Source organism: Pristiophorus japonicus, chromosome 6 (genome assembly GCF_044704955.1).
Source record: "Pristiophorus japonicus isolate sPriJap1 chromosome 6, sPriJap1.hap1, whole genome shotgun sequence".
Lineage (NCBI taxonomy): Eukaryota > Metazoa > Chordata > Chondrichthyes > Pristiophoridae > Pristiophorus > Pristiophorus japonicus.
In genome coordinates this window covers 139638903-139665133 of record NC_091982.1, presented here as the reverse complement: position 1 = coordinate 139665133, position 26231 = coordinate 139638903, and the positions used below count along the sequence as shown (strand labels likewise).

Genomic DNA, 26231 nt, shown 5'->3' with positions numbered 1-26231 from the left:
GTATGAACTGTGAATATTCGCCACATGGACCCGCTGAACCTCGGCGTCCATCGATTTGCCCCAAAAGTCATCCTGCCTCAGAGGATCCTCTTCTGGTCCATCCGCCTCATATATTAGTCTGGTTGCAGGCTTCCTGCACATTCGAGCTAAGTGGCCACTGAGATTGCAGTTCCTGCAGACAAATTGTTGAATTCTGCAAGATCCGGCTGGGTGTTTTCTCCCACACCTCAAGCATGAGTTAAAGTTTCCATTGTTGGGAACAAAGGGTCAATGGCTTGGCATTCCCCGCTGACTGTCCCTTGGACTGCTCTTAAGAACCCTATTAGTGGGTGTAAATGGCCCCATCCCGGGCCGCATTGTCCACTGTGATGGCGTGAATGTCCGTTCAGCCTGCCATTGTCTCTGTTGAAGTCCTACTCTGGGGTCTATTGCTGCCTGGGGAGTGTCGAACTGCCCCTGCCTGCCTGCGGGGCTCTGAGCCGTATTGATGATGTTGACTCCCTGATCCCTCGCCGCGTTAGAGGCAGAATTGCGCGCGTATATTATTTTCGTCTCTTCCTCCCCCGCCATGAAAGTTTGAGCCATCAACGCCGCCGCTTCCAAGGTCAAATCCTTGGCCTCAATTAATTTGTGGAAAATCCCCGCATGACCGATGCCCTCGATAAAGAAGTCCCTTAGCATCACCCCCCTGCAGGCATCTGTGAACTTACAGAGGATGCCCAAACGCTGGAGGTCCGCTACGAAGTCCGGTATGCTCTGCCCTTCCTGACTTCAGTGCGTGTAGAATCTGTGTCAGGCCATATGTATGCTACTCACCGGTTTGAGGTGCTCCCCGATCAATTTGCGAAGTTCTTCAAAGGTTTTGTCCGCTGGCTTTTCGGGTGCTAGTAAGTCCTTCATGAGCGCGTAAGTCTTTGGTCCGCAGCTGGTCAAAAGATGAGCCCTTCGCTTGTCGGCTGCTGCATCCCCCAGCCATTCTTTCGTAACGAAGCTTTGCTGAAGCCTCTCGACAAAATCGTCCCAGTCTTCCCCAACACAGTACCGTTCCTCTGTGCTACCGGTGGCCATTCTCGTGGGTCGTGAATTCCCGTTTCTCGTCGCCAATGTAAAGTCCTTACACTACAGCATGAAACCACATGAGGCACATTCTGGGGACAAGGTCACTCTGTGACCTTAACTCTTTATTCACAGGACTCCAAGTGATGACCCTGCGTGGGACCTCCCTTTTTATACCTGTGTGATCAGGTAAGGAGTGTCTCCCATAAGTTCACCCCTTGTGGTCAAGGTGTGCATCTAGGTTGAGTGTATACAGTAATACAGTGGTGTGACATTGAGGTTACATACATGACATTGTCTCTCTCTCTCTTTCTCTCTCTCTCTCTGTCTCCCTCTGTCTCTCTGTCTCTCTCTCTCACTCTGTCTCTCTCTCTCACTCTGTCTCTCTCTCTGTCTCTGTCTCTCTTTTTCTGTCTCTCTCTCTCTGTCTCTGTCTTTCTCTCTGTCTCTCTCTCTCTCTCACTCTGTCTCACTCTCTCTGTCTCTCTGTCTCTTTCTCCCTGTCTCTCTCTCTCTCTCTGTCTCTCTTCCTCTCTCTCTGTCTCTCTTCCTCTCTCTCTCTCTCTCTCTCTCTCCTCTCTCTCTCTCTCTCTCTTCCTCTCTGTCACCCGGTCTTTCTCTCTCTCTCTTTCTCTCTGTCTCTCTCTCTGTCCTTCCCCAATGATTCCATGCTCCAACCTATCACACAATTCTGAGAACTTTACACATGTTCACGCTTTCTTGCTATTTACCTGTGGATATGATCTGTACATCTGGATGGATGTATGTCAGGCCAATATTATAAAAATCTCCAGTCCTAAACACCATATTTTCAAATATTCTGAGGGGAATCTTTGGAGAAATCAGCTGCCACTTTTCTTCCATGGGGTAATGATTATTGATGAAAAGTGAGGGATGTGTAAAGAAATAAAATTCAACATACCTGCAATATAAAGACAGTGCATCTTAGAATCATGTGAAATAAAATGCCTGAGTAGCATTGTAAAATGGCAGTAGTTATTTTTGTACTGTGGTGGGCTTGCATCTGTGAGTGACTCTTTTCAGTCAATTTCATCTCCTGTGCAAGTGAAACCACATACGTCTCTCACTCCCCAATTCACCTTTCACCAGTTTTATGAAAAAGTGCACAAGGCATTTGCACAATTCAGAGGTTCAGATGCCTAGGGTGGAGGGGTGGTGGTCGGGGGCGGGGTGGGGTGTTGCAATTATATCAGATACACTGTCACCCACAAATTCCAAAACATCTGAATTTGACCCTCTGTACTGAAGCACTTTGCAATTTTTCTCCATTTAAATTATAATCTGCTTTTCTACTATTTCTGTCAAAGTGGATAACCTCACATTTTCCTATATTATACTCCATCTGCCAAATTTTTGCACACTCACTTAGCATGTACAATACCAACCACCCCAGTGGTTTCTTATTAATAAGATTAACAGTCTTGTGCTGCTAAATTTACCCCCGAGGAAGACAGATCCTACTTTGGATATAAAAGGACAGATACATGTGAAGGAGCTGCAACTCCAGCATTATTCGCACCAGTGCCCGTTCAGAAGCCATACCTGCTCCAGGGCTGCCTGTGCCACATGCCTTAATGCAGTGGGGAGACTGTGACTTCTTCAAAGTGCCTGCTCACGTCATTCCTTTTGCCTGTGAGGAAATCACGAGACCACCCTTCTGTATATCTGCCCCATAGCATTGCCAAGAAGGACCATGTGCAGATGCTTGAAGGACAAACTGATGTTGCAGCACGTTACCCAAAGTATTCCACAAGAACACAAGGAAGAGGAGCAGGAGTCAGCCATTTGACCCCACGAGCCTGCTCCGCTATTTAATAAGATCATGGCTGATCTGATTGATCATGGACTCAGCTCCACTTCCCCGCCCACTCCCCATAACCCTTTATTCCCTTATCGCTCAAAAATCTGTCTATCTCTGCCTTAAATATATTCAATAACTCAGCCTCCACAGCTCTCTGGGGCAGAGAATTGCATAGATTTACAACCCTCAGAGAAGAAATTCCTCCTCATCTCAGTTTTAAATGGGTGGCCCCTTATTCTGAGACTATGCCCCCTAGTTTTGGTTTCCCCTATGAGGCGAAATATCCTCTCTGCATCCACCTTGTCCAACCCCCTCATTATCTTATATGTTTCGATAAGATCACCTTTCATTCTTCTGAACTCCAATGTGTATAGGCCCAACCTACTCAACCTATCTTCATAAGTCAACCCACTCATCTCCGGAATCAACCTAGTGAACCTTCTCTGAACAGCCTCCAATACAAGTATATCCTTCCTTAAATACGGAGACCAAAACTACACGCAGTATTCTAGGTGTGGCCTCACCAATACCCTGTACAGTTGTAGCAGGACTTCTCTGCTTTTATATTCTATCCCCCTTGCAATAAAGTATAACATTCCTTTAGCCTTTCTGATTACTTGCTGTACATGGATACCAACTTTTTGTACACAAGACCCCCAGGTCCCTCTGTACTGAAGCACTTTGCAATTTTTCTCCATTTAAATTATAATCTGCTTTTCTATTATTTCTGTCAAAGTTGATAACCTCACATTTTCTTATATTATTCTCCATCTGCCAAATTTTTGCCTACTCACTTAGCCTGTCTATATCCCTTTGCAGATTCTTTGTGTCCTCACAATTTGCTTTCCCACCCATCTTTGTATCATCAGAAAACTTGGCTACATTACATTCGGTCCCTTCATCCAAGTCATTAATACAGATTGTAAATAGTTGAGGCCCCAGCACTGATCATTGCGGCACCCCACTAGTTACTGTTTGCCAACCGGAAAATGACCCGTTTATCCCGACTCTCTGTTTTCTGTTACTTAGCTAATCCTCAATCCATGCTAATATATTACCCCCACCCCAGTGAACCTTTATCTTGTGCAGTAACCTTTTATGTAGATCTTATCGAATGCCTTCTGGAAATTCAAATACACCACATTCACTGGTTCCTCTTTATCCACTCTGCTCGTTACATCCTCAAAGAATTCCAGAAAATTTGTCAAACATGATTTCCCTATCATAAAACCATGCTCACTCTGCTTGATTTGAATTATGCTTTTCCAAATGTCCTGCTACTGCTTCCAGCATTTTTCCAACGGCAGATGTTAAGCTAACCGGTCTATAGTTTCCTGCTTTCTGTCTGACTCCCTTTTTTAAATAGAGGCATTACATTTGCGGTTTTCCAATCCGCTGGGACCTCCCCAGTATCCAGGGAATTTTGGTAGATTACAACCAATGCATCCACTATCTCTAAAACCACTTCTTTTAGGACCCTAGGATGCAAGCCATCAGGTTCAGGGGACTTGTCCGCTTTTAGTCCCATTATTTTGTCTTTAGTGATAGTGATTGTATTAAGTTCCTCCCTCCCTATAAACCCTTGATTATCCCCTATTGCCCTATTGGGGTGTTTTTAGTGTCTTCTACTGATAAGACCGATACAAAATATTTGTTCAAAGTCTCTGCCATTTCCCTGTTCCCCGTTATTAATTCCCCACTCTCATCCTCAGAGAGTTGTTAACCTGTGGAATTCCCTACCACAGAGAGTTGTTGATGCCAGTTTATTGGATATATTCAAAAGGGAGTTAGATATAGCCCTTACGGCTAAGGGGATCAAGGGGTATGGAGAGAAAGCAGGAAAGGGGTACTGAGGTGAATGATCAACCATGATCTTATTGAATGGTGGTGCAGGCTCGAAGGGCCGAATGGCCTACTCCTGCACCTATTTTCTATGTTACTTTAATCACTCTTTTCCTTTTTATATACCTGTAGAAACTATTACGATCTGTTTTTATATTTTGTGCTAGTTTACTTTCATAATCTATCTTCCCTCTATTATTATTTTAGTCATTCTTTGCTGGCTTTTAAAAGTTTCCCAATCCTCTGGCCTCCCACTAGTCTTGGCCACATTGTATGCCCTTGTTTTCAATTTGATACATCACTTATTTCCAGATAACTGTACTTTAAATTCCGCCTAGCAAAATGCTATAGATAATCGAACCAATTATTTTCTACATTATAACCCAATCACTTGGGTTCTTAGTTTATTGGTCCTGATACCTGATTGATGAACCTTTTAGATACACATCACAAGATGTAGGCGGTTAATGTTCTATGATCAGAGTCAAGTTCATTTTCAGATGGACCTCACAGATTGGCCGAGAGAAGAGACTCGTTGATCAGTCGGTGTAGAATTCAAACAAGTCCACACTTCAATCTATTTACACATGTGAACCTTGAGTAGACTCCGTTTCCTTGATTTGAGGGAGAGCTAAGGGAAGGTGTGTTCTGTTATAGACGATGACACTAGTATTGTTCGAGGGACCGCCTATGATGGATGATGAGTATTGTGAGTGGAACTGTGTCAAGTTGAAGTCTGTGATTAGTTTCCTCAGTTGTTGGCTCTTTGCCTTTCTTTTTCAAACTGCTGATGGTAGTCCATCAATGCTAGCACTGGTTCTCTACAAACATGTTCTTCAACCTTCTCAATACCAAGCTACACTTGGTTTAACACCACCTCAAGACATTTGTCATATTTCCGTTACCATCCCCAAAAAAGGAGGGAGAGAGAAAACAGGGAATTATAGACCGGTCAGCCTGACATCGGTAGTGGGTAAAATGATGGAATCAATTATTAAGGATGTCATAGCAGTGCATTTGGAAAGAGGTGACATGATAGGTCCAAGTCAGCATGGATTTGTGAAAGGGAAATCATGCTTGACAAATCTTCTGGAATTTTTTGAGGATGTTTCCAGTAGAGTGGATAAGGGAGAACCAGTTGATGTGGTATATTTGGACTTTCAGAAGGCGTTCGACAAGGTCCCACACAAGAGATTGATGTGCAAAGTTAGAGCACATGGGATTGGGGGTAGTGTACTGACATGGATTGAGAACTGGTTGTCAGACAGGAAGCAAAGAGTAGGAGTAAATGGGTACTTTTCAGAATGGCAGGCAGTGACTAGTGGGGTACCGCAAGGTTCTGTGCTGGGGCCCCAGCTGTTTACACTGTACATTAATGATTTAGATGAGGGGATTAAATGTAGTATCTCCAAATTTGCGGATGACACTAAGTTGGGTGGCAGTGTGAGCTGCGAGGAGGATGCTGTGAGGCTGCAGAGCGACTTGGATAGGTTGGGTGAGTGGGCAAATGCATGGCAGATGAAGTATAATGTGGATAAATGTGAGGTTATCCACTTTGGTGGTAAAAACAGAGAGACAGACTATTATCTGAATGGTGACAGATTAGGAAAAGGGGAGGTGCAAAGAGACCTGGGTGTCATGGTACATCAGTCATTGAAGGTTGGCATGCAGGTGCAGCAGGCGGTTAAGAAAGCAAATGGCATGTTGGCCTTCATAGCAAGGGGATTTGAGTACAGGGGCAGGGAGGTGTTGCTACAGTTGTACAGGGCATTGGTGAGGCCACACCTGGAGTATTGTGTACAGTTTTGGTCTCCTAACCTGAGGAAGGACATTCTTGCTATTGAGGGAGTGCAGCGAAGGTTCACCAGACTGATTCCCGGGATGGCGGGACTGACTTATCAAGAAAGACTGGATCAACTGGGCTTGTATTCACTGGAGTTCAGAAGAATGAGAGGGGACCTCATAGAAACATATAAAATTCTGACGGGGTTAGACAGGTTAGATGCAGGAAGAATGTTCCCAATGTTGGGGAAGTCCAGAACCAGGGGTCACAGTCTAAGGATAAGGGGTAAGCCATTTAGGACCGAGATGCGGAGGAACTTCTTCACCCAGAGAGTGGTGAACCTGTGGAATTCTCTACCACAGAAAGTTGTTGAGGCCAATTCACTAAATATATTCAAAAAGGAGTTAGATGAGGTCCTTACTGCTAGGGGGATCAAGGGATATGGCGAGAAAGCAGGAATGGGGTACTGAAGTTGAATGTTCAGCCATGAACTCATTGAATGGCGGTGCAGGCTAGAAGGGCCGAATGGCCTACTCCTGCACCTATTTTCTATGTTTCTATGTTTCTATGTTTCAAACTGGAGCTGAAAAGGCAGAAGTCTAACCTGCTGCATCTCCAAGTAGTTGCATGTTCAGCCATGAACTCATTGAATGGCGGTGCAGGCTCGAAGGGCCGAATGGCCTACTCCTGCACCTATTTTCTATGTTTCTATGTTTCTATGTAACTGAAGCTATATGTCTCAACACTGAATAGAAGTTCTAGTAAGCTGCAAGTTAGGCATAAATTTATTTTCAAGTATTATTTCATATTAACGGTGGAATCCATTTTTCTTCTGAGAATTGTCAACCTGAGAGTCCTTATTTTTATGCCCACAAATCCTGAGAAACGCCACCCCCTACCCCCGCCCCCAGTTCTTCCAGAGCCCCGCAACCTACTGAGTCGTCTCCAGCATCCTCTTTCAGTGCTCTCTTCCTCACTCACTCCGCAGTGCACCCAGGCCTTGGAGCCCACTCCAAGAGTTAGAACATAAGAACATAATAAATAGGAGCAGGAGTAGGCCATCTGGCCCCTCGAGCCTGCTCCACCATTTAATAAGATCATGGCTGATCTGATCTTGGGCTCAGCTCCACTTCCCCTTATCCCTTCACTCCCTTATCACTCAAAAATCTGTCTATCTCCGCCTTAAATATATTCAATGACCCAGCCTCCACAGCTTTCTTGGGCAGAGAATTCCATTTACGACCCTCTGAGAGATGAAATACCTCCTCATCTTAGTTTCAAATGGGTGACCCCTTATTCTTAAACTATGCCCCCTAGTTCATTTTTCCCCACGAGGGGAAACATCCTCTCTGTATCTACCTTGTTGAGCCCCCTCAGTATCTTATATGTTTCAATAAGATCACCTCTCATTCTTCTAAACTCCAATGAATAGAGGCTCAACCTGCTCAATCTATCTTCATAAGTCAACTGCTTCATCTCAGAATGAACCGAGTGAACCTTCTCTGAACTACCTCCAATGCAAGTATACCCCTCCATAAATACCAAGAGTTACTTTATGTTACCAGCCTCCCCCATATATGCCGGTGGAGGCAAAACATTCCCCAAAACTCTCCCAGATCCCAATTCCATGGAGCCTTGCACCCCAGTCTTCCCACACCCCATCCCCTAAAACTGCTCTTTGGCCCAGTCTTACTCTTTCATTCCCTCACAGGATTCATTATCCTTTGCTCTCTCTCTCCCTTTCTTCTTCCTGGTGTGTGACCACTATCTCCTCAGCCCCCAACCCCCGCCTCTACCCCCCACTTCCAAATGTTCCTGCTGGCCTGAACCTCAGCTGCACCTTTTCTCTCAACCAACATCCACATTGTGGCACCTCATCAACAGCCTGTCCCTTCGAACCTGGTCCTCATCGCCCCCCATCCTCTTGGACTAGTCTGGGAAAGAAGTGGCGCAACAGTTACACAGAAAGATGTCTTGGTCAATGAGCAATGCGATGGAGATTGTCTACGTTGCCAGATATTGTGTGTTAAATAATTGCATTCAGAGGCTTCCCACAGACGCATACTTCCGATGGCAAAAAAAATTTACAAAAATACCCGGTGGTCCCGGAGGAACAAACACTTGCACTCCGAGGCCTAGAGCAGACCAATGCAGAGTCCCACGTATCCCCGGAGCATAATTGCATCCTGGGATCGCGTGGGCCTGACCACCAATCACAATGAAGTATTTTCTCATTGATAGTTTGTACGGAGCTCCCATTACTATGAATGGGAATATCGCCCTAAACAAAGAAAACACAATACATAAATGAAAAATACACCTCACTTATTTAAAATGAGTTGAAATCAAATTCAATTCAATGTTTTAGAAAAAAAACATTTTTTTTCCATTCTTTTTAATATCTTTTAATAGTGTTAAAAATAAACTTATGTCTGCTTTTACCAGGCGGAAGAGTTTGAAGGACATTTGCTGGGCAGGAGTTGAGCAAATAGCCCTCCTCTCCACCCGTGGAGGCCCTTTACTTTCGCAGTACGATCTGTCACATCATAAATGCCGGGTTCATGTGCGTGTGCACATCGTACGCACCCAGAGAGGCCGCAATTTAAGGCCTACTGCCTCTGTCATGATAAATTGTAGATACAACAGGGTGGGAGTGATGCTTCAGTTGTACAGAGTTTTGGTCAGACCATATTTAGAGTAACTGCGTTCAGTTCGGGGCACCGCCTCTCAGGAAGGATATACTGACCTCGGAGGTTCACCAGAATGATACCAGGGTTTAGAGGGTTAAATTATAACTACAGGTCGCGTAAACTTGGCTTGTATACCTTTGAGTTTAGAAGGTTGGGAGGTGATCTGATTATAAAGGGATTCACTAGGATAGATACCGAGAAATGATTTCCTCTGGTGGGGGTGAACCTGGTGCAAGGGGGCATAACCTTAACATTAGAGCTGGCTGGTTAAGAGTGAAATCAGGAAATGGGAATATGGAACTCGCTTCCCAAAAGGCTGGAGATGTTAGACCAACTGAAATTTTCAAGACAGAGACCGACAGATATTTGTTGGCTAAGGATATCAAGGGACTTGGAGCAAAGGGTAGCAAATGGAGTTGAGCAACATGTCAGCCGTGATCTCATCGAATGGCAGAACAGGCTCATGGGGATGAATGGCTTGCTCCTATTCTGCTTTAAAGGTTGCTTTGAATGTGTACCAGGAGATGGCTTCCTTTTGCACCATATAGTCCAATCTATTATTGTCATAACTTATTGTGCCTTTAGCTAATGGAGCCAGGGCACTTCACTTTGAATGGTGGAAGTGAAAAGCTGTCAAGATGCAGGTTACCTGTTGCTGAAGCTGCTTCGATTGTCTCATTCGAGAATAGCACAAGCACTTCCCTTCAAAATGAAGTCCTCTTTAAATACTTAGGATCTTTTTTAGTCCATTATATTTCTCCTGTTTGGGTCTCCTTTTAACTCATGCCTTGATTATTGTGGATGTTACTAGGCAGCTAACCTACACATACATTTAATTCCAATATCACTCTTGCTCTCATAGAGAACACATGAGCCCCTTTCCATGCCTACCTGCCTCGAAAGGATTGAAGCACAAACCCATATGTTTCTACTCTGTCGCCCAAAGTATTACACTCCACATCACCCAAATTATTCCCATTCATTTTTCTTTAAATTCTACAGAAATGAAAACTTCTGAGAAAATTTGAATGGATTGTCTTTTAATGGATGAAGCATATCCACATCCACATTCCTAGAAGGCCAATTCAGATCACTTGAGTAATCGATTGGAATTTTGATGATCTCTAAGTTATAGCCCATTGCATATTATATCACATTAGTTACCATGTCTGTGTGTAGCTGTGGGCCAAATGTAAGGTCTGTGAGAGAGCAATGTGTTTATGGCCCAATCTGTGCATAGTCCAGATTCTTTATAACACTGATTTCAGTACAGAGTCATTCAGTTTTGTCTTAAAGGTGATCATTTAAAAACGGTTACAGTTACTGAGTAAATTTTCACCCAAAGTGGACAAAATACGTAATTGGTGGGAATACTATTCCAGGCTTATCCACCATGTCAGATTGCCAGTTTGGGTCACTTTTGGGTCAACTATCTCATCATTTCTCTTCGAGAAGTAGTGTCCGTACATCGCATGGAAATAATGTCATAACTGAGGAGGTCAACTGAGGCCACAGTGCACTGTACCATGAAATACTACAATACAGCCAGCCACACTTTTAGTGGAAAAGGTCTGAACAGAGATGGGGTATTCCCCACAGGGAGCCAGGGCAGAGGGGGAGTTTCCTTGCATAACTGGGCCAGTTCCTGCTCGCTGATTGCTGCGCAGCATCAGCCAAATCCTGCGAATGAGTCACCTGTTTGCAGTCTTGGGCAGGTACATAGAGACCTCACTGAAAGGGAAAGATGAGAAACCACAGAGATAAATTGCCCCTGTAGGTTAAAATATCCACGTTGTTCTATGCCTTCCATGCCTGTCAATGTGGAAATGGGCGAATGATGAAGAAACTATGCGAGGTGAAGGGAATGACTTACTTGTAAGTAAATTTGGTGCAGGTGTCATTAACGTGGCCTGCTCCCCAGGTACTGTCCAGGAGGTGCCACCTCCCTCCCAGAAACACTGCGTTCCACGCGTGATCTGCTTCCCCTTTGAATTTCTTTCCAACATCGTAATTGTAGCCTTTGGAGTATCCTTCGATTTCAGTACACGCTATACCTGCAATTCTAATCAGTTGGCATTTAATATACAGTCAATCATCAAGTGCATCCAGTTTATTTTTTGGTTTTGAGAAACTCGTGAAGGGTGGAAGTCAATTGTGTCGGGTGCCGTTAGGGGTTGATAAAAATGGGAGAGAAGGTGAGATTACTCAGCCAAGAGATGCCAAGTTGGGCTTTACAAGTTTGTAGATTGTAGGAGGAGGAAATGCCTGCAAGAATTAATATTTCATCGTTTTGAAGTCCTGAAAAAATGTATTTAACATCGGAAATGGTGCAATGGGCTTGATTTCAACACACTGAGGAGAACCATAATGTAGGACGACTTTGAAGGGTCATTGGCACCCCCAGAACCTGTTTGGCAGATGAAACACTTACAAAGAATCAACTTTATTATCCTTTTGTTTGTTCGGACTTCTTGTTTGTAGAAACGTCTATTAGCTGCCTTGATCGTAAAGTTCAAAGGGGGCCCTTTGACTTTAGATCCGATTGGCTAGTTAATTTTTAATTACAGCTGGTCTGATTTAGATAGGTTGTCTTTGATCTAAAGAACCGGTTTCTCCCATTGTAAAACCTTGCACATTGACAGACATGTACGGCCGGAATATTCCAGGGTGGTAGCAGGCACGATTGGTGGCGGGTCGGGTGGGAAAGCTGTTACTTTTGGAAGCAGGTCGGGAACCCACTGTTATCTGGCTCCCACACACCTTTCCCCCAGGCGAGTCTGTCATCGTGATGCTGACCCAACTGTCAGCGGTGGGCGACCCAATTGAAATCATTATCAGGTAATCGACAGGCACTTAATATCCTTTTTTACTTTTTAAATTTCACTGCACGGTCATGGGATTCACGCAACTCGGGAACCACGTCTATCAACCTGAGGCGGAAGTTCTGTGGCCATTGCTCCAGCTGATTAGTTGACAGGATCAAATGTTCAGTAAAATCTCCCACGTGACAGATGATCACTTTGTTCAGCCACAAGTTGTTGCTCAGTCTATTCTCAGCACAGATTCTGCAGGCTGCAAGTGTTTTCAGCAAAGTCTTCGTCCAGTGTCACCTCATTGGAAGAACTCTCTCATTGGACAGATCGCTTCTGTCATCTCTACTTCACCTGCCATCTATTCTGTCAACATGGGTGCCATTTATACTGTCTCACCTTGGTCTTCAGAATCTGACCACAATCAGCCCCAACACCAGCAGCACCAGGCACACCAGCAGCACCAACAACAACACCAACCTTCTCCACAATCAACTGGTGCTGCACAGGACATAGGGCATCAGCACCTGACCACATTGCTGCCTGGGAGGTCAGGGATGGCCTCACCATGGCCACATTTAATTCACTTTACGCTGTACACCCTGGCTGTCACATGATGCGCCAGGTTGGCATCACCCCATACCAACATCTTACAGCATCCCTACAATGCCTAAGTCATTCCTTTCACACTCATCACCATTGTGAGGGGTATCCTTATGTCTCACCATTCACTGGAATTCACTAAGCCACTTCCAAAGGTGCACACAAATCTGTCCAAGACTGGAAAGTGTTGAAAATAAAGATTTTTATGTTTGACAGCACATTAATAGAAACTTTACATAAACATTGGCTAAAAGACCCAAGTGTGTTGTTAGTTGGTATGATTGAACTAGGATGAGAGTGAGTGTGAGAGGTTGCTTAATGAGATGGGGATGTGATAATGTAGATACAGAGAGAGAGGGATGGGTGGAGGTGTAAGGTAAGTTGGTGTGAGTAAGGATGTGCAGGAGTAGGGTAGGGAAGCAGAGTGAAGGGGATGTGATGAGAGTAGGATGAGGTTGAGTGTGGCTTTGTACTAATGTTTCCTGATCTAATGAGATAATTGAAATGTTTGCGGCACTACAACCAGGTCCTTTTGACCACATCCCTGCTGGTGATGTCCTCTGCAACCTGCAACCAGGCTGCCTTGGTTTCCTGGGGAGGTCTCTTCCACCCATGGGAAAGGAATAGGACCTCCCTACGTGCTCTGACTCCATCCATAAGCATATGGAGGAAGTCATCGGAGAACCAGGGTGCAGCCCTCTGCCTCTGTGCAATCATTGTCAGTGTTTGCAGCAACTCAATGCAGTAGTGAACTGACAGCACTATGTTACATTAAACTTCAAATGTAATGTGGCCATGGTCCCTTTAACCATCCCCGGTTGAAAAGGTGCCATGAATGACGACACCAGACCCATCTCATTGGACCCAGTAACGCGCTGGGTGGGCGTAATACACCCCGTTAAGTTAAGTTGATTTTAAACAGAGGGAAGGAGCCAGCGGTGTAGTAGTGACTCACCATCCGCACCGGACCTGCCCAGGTAGGCAAAATTCTGGCCGTAGAGTGACTTTCAGGGAACGGACACCCATCCATGGCTAACTAAGGAACTAAGGGAGGGAAACAATGGCATACAATGTTATTGGAAGGCAAAAGGATTGGGAAATTTTTAAAAACCAACAAAGAATGACTAAAAAAACTAAAGAGAGAAAAGATGGATTATGAGAGTATACGAGCAAGAAATATAAAAACAGAGAGTGAGAGCTTCTACAGGTATATAAAAAGGAAGAAAGTAGCTAAAGTAAACACTGGTCCCTTAGAGGATGAGACTGAGGAATTAATCATGGGACATAGGGAAATGGCAGAGACTTTAAACAAATATTTTGTATCGGTCTTCGTGGTAGAAGACACTAAAAACATCCCAATAATAGATAATCAAAGGGCTATAGGGAGGGGGAAACTTAAAATAATCACTATCACTGAAGAAAAAGTACTCGATCAAATAATGGGACTAAAAGTGGGCGTCCCCTGGACTGGGTGGCCTACATCCTAGGGTCTTAAAAGAAGTGGCTGCGGAGATAAACAGAAGGAGAGGGCGTTGTGCTCCGGCCAGCACTGGAAAATTCCCACGGTTAGCACCCTGGTCCCACCCCCCCGAGGGGAAGTGGAGCAAGTGACATTGTGCTCCACTTCCTCTCTGGGGCGGTGAGCCCAATTTTTATGCCAGGGCGGGACTTCGCGCCTGTCGCAGGAAGTCCCCCCGTTTAATGCTGTTGTATATCTTTGCCAAGTGTTGGGCATGACATTGGTAGCACTGGGTTGGAAGGTTACTGAACCTGACAGTGTGATGGAGTATTCATCCCCTCAATAAAAAAAAGAAAAAAGAGCAAACTTGCATTTATATAGTGCCTTTTAGGATGTTCCAAAGCACTTTACAGCCAATGAAGCGCTTTTGAATTGTAATCACTGTTCTAATGTAGGAAACATGGCATCCAATTTCGCACAGCAAGCTCCCACAAACAGCAATGTGATACTGACCAGATAATCTTGATTGAGGGATGAATATTGGCCATTACACTAGGGATAACGCCACTGCTCTTCTTCGAAATAGTGTCACAGGATTTTACGTTCATCTGAGAGAGCAGACAGGGCCTTGGTTTAACACCTCCTCCGAAAGACGGCACCTCCGACAGTGCGGTGCTCCCTTAGCACTACACTGGAGTGTCAGCCTGGATTATCTGCTCAGTGAGTATCTCGACTGATATTAATAACTTCCGCCAGCCTCACCTCAATGGAGCATAAAATTGGTAAGGTGGAAAACAGCATCAACTCGAGTCCCCGCCCCCATTCCCCTGCCCAATCCCACCAGGTATGTTCAGTTCAAATTGGAGCTATAGAGTTTGAATAGCATTGGAACATAGAGGGAGGGAAATAGTACTGGATATCATATAATTACATTATCAGGGAAGAGAGGAATCATATAATAATGAATACCAAGTGTAATATATGCACATGCACGTATGCTCAAAGGTTTTTAGAGCTGTTGCATTGTGAGTGGCTCAGCCAGTCATGTGATGCTCACATGACTCAATAAAACCCCAGTCAATTGGTTCTACGTCATCCATGATGAGGCAGGTAGTTGTGAGCCTGGTGGATGAACTGGTAATTTGTAGTGTGATTGTTAAACCTTTGCTAATAAACCAACTAGTTCTTAATAGCAATGTGTTGCGATAAATTCTTTAGCAAAGAACCCATGAAGCAAATAGGCAAGAAAACCTAGGCAGGATATATTGAGGGGAATGAGATGGTCAAGCATCTGGAATAGAATAATGTGTCTACAAGGGCATTAAGGTGGTGAGATCATTGGCAAAACTCTGGGTGGAGGTGGAGGGGGAATTTAAACTGGAATTCCATCGGGTAAATTAAGAGCTCTCCATGCTATCAGGGATACTAATAGCAACAACAAGGTAATACTTGGGAATGTATCAGAAATCGGCTGAAGCTTCCGAGTGTGAGGTCTGACTAGGGGAGAAGTGGCAAGTTGCTGAGTGTCACCCCCGAGGTAAGGCTTGGGCCTGCACTGTTTTCTAGTTGCATTTACATTGGATTCAGAGGCTCAATGCATACCAATCAAATTCAAAGATGATACCAAACTGCTATGTTCTGATAGTTGAATCTGAAGAGGACTATGAGATACAGCAAACGTACATTTATATAGCGTCTTTCACAACCTCAGGTTATCCCAAAGTGCTTCACAGCCAATGAAGTACTTTTAAATGTAGTCACTGTTGTAATGTGAGGAAACGCAGCAATCAATTTCTGCACAAGAGGATCACACAAATATCAATTAAATAAATGAGCAGATAATTTGTTTTATTGACATTGGTTGAGGGCTAAATGTTGACCAGGACATGAGGAGAACTCCCCCGCACTTCGAATAGTGCCATGGAATCTTTTACATCCACCTAAGAAGCTTTGGTTTAATGTCCCATCCAAAAGACAGCACCTCCGAGAGTGCTGCATTCCCTGAGCACTGCACTGGAGTCGGCCTAGATTTTGTGCACAGGCCTCTGGAGTTGAGCTTAAACCCACAATCTTCTGACTCGGAGGCAAGAATTCTATAAGCTGAACCAAAGCTGCCATAAATTTGGCAGTGGCTGCAATGGTAGAAATTGGAATTTAATATGGATAGGAAGGGAAAAATGTTTGACAACTCAACTCCGTGCATGAATGGTGTCAAAGTAGTTACGGGTAAATTTTAAAGAGATATTAGCGGACTCCGCACTTTAAGGAGGGAATTTTCCATTTGCCGAGCGTGCGGGTTTGGGATCGAGTCGGCAGTAAAAATCCCGGAAATATCGAGTGTGTGTCGGGAACCTGCCGTCATCCCACAACCTTGCGCATTTAACTCGGGCGGCTTTGAAGGCGCGACACGGACCCGATCGGGAGAGGCAGGCGGCCCTATTTAAATCATTAACTGATTGTTGAGAGACCTTTAAGAGTGACTTTAATGCCAGCTCTTGACTTTTACAGCAGGAAAGGGACTCATGCACCTCGGGAACCTCGCCTGTGGAGGGGAGGCGGAGGCTCAGAGACCATTGGTGAGTTAATTCATTGAGAGCTGGGAAAGGTACTTAAATACTGCAACATGACAGCTCATTACTTGCCTCGTGGAAAGGCTCTTGCTCACTCCATCTTGTCCACAGATTTGGGTGTCAGCAATTTGCAGTTATTTCTGAAACTTCGGAAACCACTCTCACCACATTGCCTGTCACTATCACAACATTGAGGGACTAACCCTCTGATCTCCACTTTACCTGCCATCTACTACATCAGCATGGGGGCACTTATACTGTCTCACCTTGATCCTCAGAATCGGACCAAGGTGAGCCCCACCACCTACAACTCCAGCAGCCGCCACAACACCAGCAGCAGCCATCATCATCATTATCATAGGCAGTCGCTCGAATTGAGGATGACTTTCTGCCTCGCCAAAAAGGGATGAGTTCACAGGTGTTTCAATGAAGGACCTAATATTTCAGGTCCCGAACTGCATACTGAAGGATGGAAGATGTCTGGGCGTGGATTTTTTTAATGTGTGGTGACCGTTGCACACCAGCCACCACACGGGTTTGACAGAGCTAGGCCTTGGTCCAGTGGCAAGGATTAACCAGGACGACTGGAGACCAGCTCTGCTGCACGGACCTAGTGCTCACACATATCGCAGTGTGGGCTGGCCCGTGCTGCTCCTGGGCCTCTTTCACTACGCCCGAGCTCAAAGCACTTTTTGGACAAAACAAAAGATAGGAAGCTTTGTGGCTCAAACTTTCGCAGAGAGACATTATGCAAATCTCAGTTTATAACAACAATCACAACATAAAAAGGTCACCCATCTATCCAAATCAAAATTACATTGCAAGCTGCAGCACTGAAAGGGTGCGTGCCGGTATTTTATGCTCCACACCAGCCTCTACTATATCTCACTCCATCAGCATATTCCTTTCTCCCTCACGTCCCTTAAACACATCCAAGCTATTTGCCTGAACCGCTCCACCAAATCATAGAATCACAGCACAGGGAGGCCTGCCAGTTGACCCTTCGGACCTGCGCCAGCTCTTTGAAAGAGCTGTCCAATTCGCTCCACTTTCCAGCTTAACCCCGCAAATTAGTCCTCTTCAGGTACATGTCCAGTTGCCCGCAAAGTGCCTATGGTATCTCATTCCACCACACTTTCAGGCAGTGCATTCCAGATCTTCTTAACCCTCTGTGTGAAGACATTTCTCAATTTCCCTCTAGTTCTTTTGCCAATTATGTTACAGCTCTGACCTCTGGTCACTGACTCACTTGCCAAAGGAAGGTTTCTCCCTACTTTCTCTATCAAACCCTCATAATTCTGATTAACTATTAGGTCTCCCCTCAACTATCTCTGCTCTGAGGAGAACAATCCCAGCCTCTCCAATCTCTCCACATAGCTGATTTCCCTCATCCCTGGCATCATCCTGGAAAACTTCCTCTGTATCCTCGCTGGAGCCTTGACATCCTTTCCAACGAGTTCCACATTCTCACCGCTCTCTGGGTAAAGAAGTTTCCCTTTTGGATTTATTGGTGACTTGTCTTATATTGGTGGCTCCCTAGTTATCAACTCCTCTCCCCCACCCCACACCTTACACAAGAATATAAGAACATAAGCAATAGGAGCAGGAGTAGGCCATATGGCCCCTCGAGCCTGCTCCGCCATTCAATAAAATCCATGGCTGATCTGATCATGGATTCAGCTCCACTTCCCTGCCCGCTCCCCAAAACGCCTTAATCCCTTATCGGTTAAGAAACTATCTATCTGTCTTAAATTTATTCAATGTCCCAGCTTCCACAGCTCACTGAGGCAGCGAATTCCACAGATTTACAACCCTCAGGGAAGAAATTTCTCCTCATCTCAGTTTTAAATGGGCGTCCTCTTATTCTAAGATTATGCCCCCTAGTTCTAGTCTCCTCCATCAATGGAAACATCCTCTCTGCATCCACCTTGTCAAGCCCCCTCATAATCTTATACGTTTCGATAAGATTGTTATGTATTTAACCCCTTGTAACCTTGTAACCTGCATCACATCTGCCCACCAGAGGGCCTACCTGTTGGAGTCCCAAGGGATCCCACAACAGCAGCCACAACACCAGCAGCAGCAGTAGCAATCACAACAGCAGCCTTCTCCTCAACAACCTGATTCTCCACAGGAGAGAAGGGTTTTAGCACGGGCCAGCCCACACTGCGATATGTGCACACACTAGGTCCGTGCAGCAGAGTAGGTCTCCAGTTGTCCTGGTTAACCCTTGCCACTGGATAAAGGCCTATCTCTGTCAAGCCGTGATGTGCAATGGTCACCACACGTTAAAAAAATTCACTCACAGGCATCTTCCACCCCCTCAATTGGAGTTCAGGACTGGAACATCGGGTCCTTTATTGAAACACCTGTGAACTCATGGAAGCATGTCATCCTCGTTCGAGGGACCACCTGTGATGATGGCATCATGTCGGAGGTGATACCCCCAACACAGGGTATACAGGCAGAGGATGAGCTTCCTCAACATGACATAGAAACATAGAAACATAGAAAATAGGTGCAGGAGTAGGCCATTCGGCCCTTCGAGCCTGCACCGCCATTCAATGAGTTCATGGCTGAACATGCAACTTCAGTACCTCATTCCTGCTTTCTCGCCATACCCCTTGATCCTCCTAGTAGTAAGGACTACATCTAACTCCTTTTTGAATATATTTAGTGAATTGGCCTCAACAACTTTCTGTGGTAGAGAATTCCACAGGTTCACCACTCTCTGGGTGAAGAAGTTGCTCCTCATCTCATAGCAAGAATGTCCTTCCTCAAGTTAGGAGACCAAAACTGAACACAATACTCCAGGTGTGGCCTCACCGAGGCCCTGTACAACTGTAGCAACACCTCTCTGCCCCTGTACTCAAATCCCCTCGCTATGAAGGCCAACATGCCATTTGCTTTCTTAACCACCTGCTGTACCTGCATGCCAACCTTCAATGACTGATGTACCATGACACCCAGGTCTCATTGCACCTCCCCTTTTCCTAATCTGTCACCATTCAGATAATAGTCTGTCTCTCTGTTTTTACCACCAAAGTGGATAACCTGACATTTATCCACATTATACTTCATCTGCCATGCATTTGCCCACTCACCCAACCTATCCAAGTCACTCTGCAGCCTCATAGCATCCTCCTCGCAGCTCACACTGCCACCCAACTTAGTGTCATCCGCAAATTTACTACATTTAATCCCCTTGTCTAAATCATTAATGTACAATGTAAACAGCTGGGGCCCCAGCACAGAACCTTGCAGTACCCCACTAGTCACTGCCTGCCATTCTGAAAAGTCCCCATTTACTCCTACTCTTTGCTTCCTGTCTGACAACCAGTTCTCAATCCATGTCAGCACACTACCCCCAATCCCATGTGCTTTAACTTTGCACATTAATCTCTTGTGTGGGACCTTGTCGAAAGCCTTCTGAAAGTCCAAATATACCACATCAACTGGTTTACCCTTGTCCACTCTACTGGAAACATCCTCAAAAAATTCCAGAAGATTTGTCAAGCATGATTTCCCTTTCACAAATCCATGCTGACTTGGACCTATCATGTCACCTCTTTCCAAATGCGCTGCTATGACATCCTTAATAATTGATTCCATCATTTTACCCACTACTGATGTCAGGCTGACCGGTCTATAATTCCCTGTTTTCTCTCTCCCTCCTTTTTTAAAAAGTGGGGTTACATTGGCTACCATCTACTCGATAGGAACTGATCCAGAGTCTATGGAATGTTGGAAAATGACTGTCAATGCATCTGCTATTTCCAAGGCCACCTCCTTAAGTACTCTGGGATGCAGTCCATCAGGCCCTGGGGATTTATCGGCCTTCAATCCCATCAATTTCCCCAACACAATTTCCCGACTAATAAGGATTTCCCTCAGTTCCTCCTTCTTACTAGACCCTCTGACCTCTGACGGAGCAGCAGTGCTTTGGGAGGCTCAGGCTATCATGCTGGGTCATCGCAGACATTTGCATATTGCTGGAGCAAGACCTGCTGCCCAGAGGTCCTGGTGGACATGCCTTACCAGGGACTGTCAAAGTTACCATTGCCCTCAACTCCTTCACCTCAGACTCCTTCCAGGGATCTGCAGCAGACATTTGCGGCATCTCGCAGTTGGCCACCCACAGATGCATCACCCAGGTCACTGATACCTTGTTTCACAAGTCAGACAATTATATACACTTTGCCACTGATGAAGCCAGTGTTACTGAGCGGGCGTTGGGCTTTGCGACTCTGGCTGGCTTCCCACGGGGGCAGGGTGTCATCGACTGCACACATGTGACTATCAGGGCATCCCATCATCACCCAGGAGTGTTTGTGAACCGCAAGGGCTTCCACTCCCTCAATGTGCACCTGGTCTGCAACCATAGGAAGATGATCGTGCCTGTGTGCATCAGATTCCCTGGCAGCTGCCATGGCTCTTTCGTCCTGAGCCAGTCCACCCTCCCTCAGCTCTTCGCTTCTCCAAACAGGCTTACCGGCTGGCTGCTTGGAGACAAGGGCTATCCACTGAGGACGTGGCTCATGACACCCTTGAGGAGGCCACATACTGAGGCCGAGGAGACATATAATGAAAGCCACATTTACAACAGATGTGTCATAGAGCAGACAATAGGCATGCTCAAAATGCGCTTCAGATTCTGGAGGAGCCCTTCAGTACGCAGCAGCCAGGGTCTCCAGAATCATTGTCGTGGTCTGCTGCGCACTGCATCATCATCATAGGCAGTCCCTCGAAATCGAGGAAGACTTGCTTTCACTCTAAAAGTGAGTTCTCAGGTGACTGAACAGTCCAATACAGGAATTACAGTCTCTGTGGGACAGACAGTGGTTGAAGGAAAGGGTGGGTGGGACTGGTTTGCTGCACGCTCCTTCCGCTGCCTGCGCTTGATTTCTGCATGCTCTTGGCGACGAGACTCGAGGTGCTCAGCGCCCTCCCAGATGGCCTTCCTCCACTTAGGGCGGTCTTTGGCTAGGGACTCCCAGGTGTCAGTGGTGATGTTGCACTTTATTAAGGAGGCTTTGAGGGTGTCCTTGAAACATTTCCTCTGCCCACCTGGGGCTTGCTTGCCGTGTAGGAGTTCCGAGTAGAGCACTTGCTTTGTGAGTCTAGTGTCAGGCATGCGGACAATGTGGCCTGCCCAGCGGAGCTGGTCGAGTGTGGTCAGTGCTTCAATGCTGGGGATGTTGGCCTGATCGAGAACACTGACATTGCACAACAATGAGGATTGGAGCTGCAAGAGGAACATGGCGCAAAGCGCAGAGACTTTTCAAAGGAGGAGAAGGTGCAGGTGGAAGATGATGAGGAGGAGGAAGATGAACCTGAGGTGAAGATGGCACCAGCAGTGTTGCACATTGCTGCCCAGGATGGCCTCATAATGGACACATTTACTGTACGTGCCACGTGGCTGCCACTTGCTGTACTAAGTCCTCCCACCAACAACGCCATAAAGCATTCCTCTCACACAAAGCCCCAGTGCTCGAGGTTAAGTAATATCTCACCATTCACTCCAAGTGACAAATCCACTTCCAATGTTTGAGGCAAAAATGGACAAAACTGGAAAGTGGTGCAAAGAAATACAGTTATCGGTGCCATCAAAATAACTGAAACTTAACACTAACTTTTTTTCATACACCAACGTGCATCAACTTTGTGTCAATGTTATTTTCCGCATGTATCTACGAGGTGCACCCCCTGTGGGTCCAGCAGAGGGAGAGGGAGCCGCTCACTTCCCCACTGAGACTGCAGACACTTTTGGCGGACGTGCTCTGTGACGGCCCCGACAAAGTCTGCTCCTCTTGCGACTGTGCAGGGTCAGACTCGGCCCTCACGATTCGAGGGGGCATCTGGGGCTCTGACTGGGGGGGGGCAATGGGGGAGAAGTGGGAGCACTTTCAGAGGAGCCCCCACTTCCATGTCCCCTCCCAACATCATCCCTCTCATGGGCCACCCGCACTGCCCTGCTAGCGAGGAGCTGGAGAGCACCTTCCTGCACAGATGAAGGCCCAAGTCTACGATTATATCCCTCTTAGAGTTAAGGTCTATGAGCACCTGCCATCTGTTGTCCACAGCTAGCATGTGCTCCTGTGAGTGGTGCATTTGCTGCTCCCTGCAGGTGGCCATCCTTTCCGTGGAACAGCACATCATCGCCATCGCCTGTGACACGGTGGGTCTCATGTTGGAGACGGACTCCTCCATTCTCTGCACATTTGCAGACAGCGTGGCTGAAAACGACGCCAGAGCCCGATGCAATTCTTGCTGCCCCTCCAGGATCGCCCTCTTTCTGGATGGCCCCCGAGGCTTAGCGTCTGCAGGTAGCTGAGCAGAGCTGGGAGCGTCCTGCGCCCTCCAGTTGCTGTATGCCATGTGGCTGTATGACATGTGATTCTGTCACCAAGTTGCTGGGATGTCCCCCTCTCTCCCACCACCAGCATCTCTCCAACTCCCAATGTCTCTTGAGCCCCTCCTGTGCTGCTGTTAGTTGGGTGAAGAATGGAGGTCCACCTCCGCTTCTCTGTCTCTCCCGCGTGTTCTGGGCTCTTTTCTCCTCCAAGGAGGGAAAGAAGAGAAGTTTGAGTGGGAGTGATGGAATGAGTGTATGGAATGGATGGGTAACATCTGTAGATGGAGTGTGGTGCCAATTGCCAAATGGCCTCTTTCTGTGGTCTTATTTGATATGTTTGCATGAGGGTGAGTGTGAGGGGTGGTTAGTCAGATGGGGGTGTGAGTATGTACATACAGAGAGAGGGTTGGGTGGACTTGGAAGGTTTGTTGGTGTGCGGAATGATGTGCAGGAGTAGGCTTGGGAAGGCAGAGTGATGGGGATGTGATGACACGCACATTAGGATGAAGGTGAGCGTGACATTGCACTTACCTGATGAGATCATTGAATCGTTTCCTGCACTGGATCTAAGTCCTCCTGACCACATACCTGCTGCTGACCCCCTCAGCTATATCCAGCCGTGCGCTTTTGTTCTCATTTGGAGCGCAATGGAACTGAATCTCAGGTGTTGCGTATAACGGCGGCCAATCCGATACCGCTCGGGACAAACTTCTAGCCCGTAGTGTTTTATTGAAACCATGTATTCCTCGTAAGCTGCAAATAAAGCATCCTACATCCTCACTGTGTTGAAATCAAGACTTGGTGCACTGATTTACTATAACATTATTCTGCAAGGCTAGGGATCTCCTCACCTTGCTTAGTCTTCCCATCCATCTCCAATCTTCTTGCTTTTAAACCTCAAACTTGCTATCTTCTCTTCCAAGCTGTTGAATACCATTGGGCCTTGGCTCTTCACAAAGGACAGTGAGGTAAGCAAGGGGACAAAGAACTTCAAGGTAAAGGTTGCAAAACTAATGCATTGAACAGAGGGAGAGTCGGGGCATATAAAGGAAGTGGGTGTATTGGTAGAACCGAGGCATTCAACATTGGAGCTGTTAAGGTTTAAAGCTTCAGGAGGAAGTTTGATAAATGTAAGACTCCAGTTGAAATGGTGAAGTGTAAAATATGTCAAAGGGAAAGAGGTAGACAGAGGATTGGGAGTATAATAATACAATTCCCCAGATAGTTCTGTTAGGAAAAGGACTACTCTGTGTGTGACTACGACACGCAGACCAGAAGGTTGCAGGCTTGATCCTGGTCTGGCATTGGCAACCCTGGTTAATGAAAAGGAACATTCTTCAGGGGTGTACTTCTGATCATACTATTGAGTCCTATCCCTGCTGATAATGGACTAGATGAAGGCATTATCAGGTTGTGCTGTGATTTCCCTTCTCTTCCAACCCTTGCAGCGTCCTGATATCATCATCATAGGCAGTCCCTCGAAGCGAGGATGACTTGCTTCCACGCCAAAAGGCATGAGTTCACAGATGTTTTAATGAAGGATCTAATATTCCAGGTCTTGAACTATATCTTGAAGGGTGGAAGATGCCTGTGCATTGATTTTTTTAACGTGTGGTGGCCGTTGCACACCAGCCACCACACGGGCTCGACAGAGCTAGGTCTTGGTCCAGTGGCAAGGGGTTACCCAAGACGACTGGAGATCTGCTCTGCTGCATGGACCTAGTGCGCACACATATCGCAGTGGACTGGCTCGTGCTGCCCCTGGGCCCTTGCCTCTTCTGGGCCCCGAATTCTTGGCTCTCCTGAGCCCCGGTCACTTCCATCTACAAACTCTTGCCGCTCCTTCGCCCCTCCTGCTGTGCCTGCCCGCACTGCAATCAGCGACCTGATATAACCTGTAGTTGAATAGCCGAATAGCTTGGCTCAGTTGGTTGACACTTTTTGCCTCTCAGTCAGAGGAACCCACGTGAGCATGTGATCTAGGTCGACACTGCATTGAAGCTCTGAGAGAGTGCTGCGTTGTCAGAGGTGATAACCTTTGGCTGCGACTTTCAGCTAAATCTGCCAGTCCAGGTAGATGTTAAAGGTCCCATGGCACAATTCAGACACTCAGAGATTGTGGGCTCCACGATTCACTGCTGCAAGTGCAGTTGGACGGAATATCCACCATCCTACTGGGTCAGACCCTAACTCCGAATCCATTGGAAATTCCAGGTGAAATGACAAGTGGGAGGAGGGTAGGGAGGGACAAAAACGTCAGACCAAGGGCACTGGAGAAGAAAGTCCATTGCAATTTCAAACAAAGACAGGAAAGAGAGAGGGGCAAGGGAGGGTCGTGGGGAAAGATTGCAAAGATAGAAAAAAAACAAAGAGTTACCTGCACATTTCACAAAAGAGGCCTGAATATCCAGCACAAACTCCTTTGCCGGTCTTCAGTACATCGGAGGGTTCACTGCTCTTCAGGTCCTTGTTGTGAAATCCCTTCACGTCATATTCTGCAAACATAAAGCACTGGCTACTACTTCTTTCAGTTTCAACAATTAAATACGTCATAGAAACCATCAGCATTTACAATGTGCCATAGTAGTTTGGAAATATTAGAAATAAGACTAGGCAGAAGCACCTGGAGCGCTGTCGCTGACAGCTAGACCTCTGGCTATTAGTATAGAAAGATACAGAGTAAGAGAATGCTAGATGGTAAATTCTCAAATATGGAACGTAACCTCAAAAGTGGGGGAATCTAGAACTGGGGGGCATAGTTTCAGAATAAGAGGTCACACATTTAAAACGGAGATGAGGAGGAATTTCTTCTCTCAGAGGTTCATAAATCTTTGGAATTCTCTGCTCCAGAGAGCTGTGGAGGCTGGGTCATTGAATATATTTAAGGCTGAGATATAAGGAAATAAAGGGTTATGGGGAGCAGGCAGGGAAGTGGAGCTGAGTCCATGATCGGATCAGCCATGATCTTATTGAATGGCGGAGCAAGCTCGAGGGGCTGTATGGCCTAATCCTGCTCTTATTTCTTATGTTCTTATGTGACAACAGCTGAGAGCTCACAAGCACAAGGAGGATTTACTGGAGTGTATTAGGGATGGTTTTCTAGACCAATATGTCGAGGAACCAACTAGAGAGCTGGCCATCCTAGACTGGGTGATGCGTAATGAGAAGGGACTAATTAGCAATCTTGTTGTGCTAGGCCTCTTGGGGAAGAGTGACCATAATATGGTAGAATTCTTTATTA

The 26231-nt window shown here is 46.1% G+C and overlaps 1 protein-coding gene across 1 annotated transcript in view; it reads right to left on the bottom strand.

Moving 5' to 3' along the window:
* The window catches only part of ky (kyphoscoliosis peptidase), an 80668-nt gene that overhangs the window by 6480 nt on the left and 47957 nt on the right, over nucleotides 1-26231 (bottom strand). Inside the window, exons 7-9 of the mRNA XM_070884018.1 lie at nucleotides 25368-25485; nucleotides 11067-11255; nucleotides 1788-1978 (exon numbers count right to left, since the gene is read on the bottom strand). Of these exons, the coding sequence (XP_070740119.1) occupies nucleotides 1788-1978; nucleotides 11067-11255; nucleotides 25368-25485 (498 nt within the window). The remainder of the gene's footprint in view (nucleotides 1-1787; nucleotides 1979-11066; nucleotides 11256-25367; nucleotides 25486-26231) is intronic.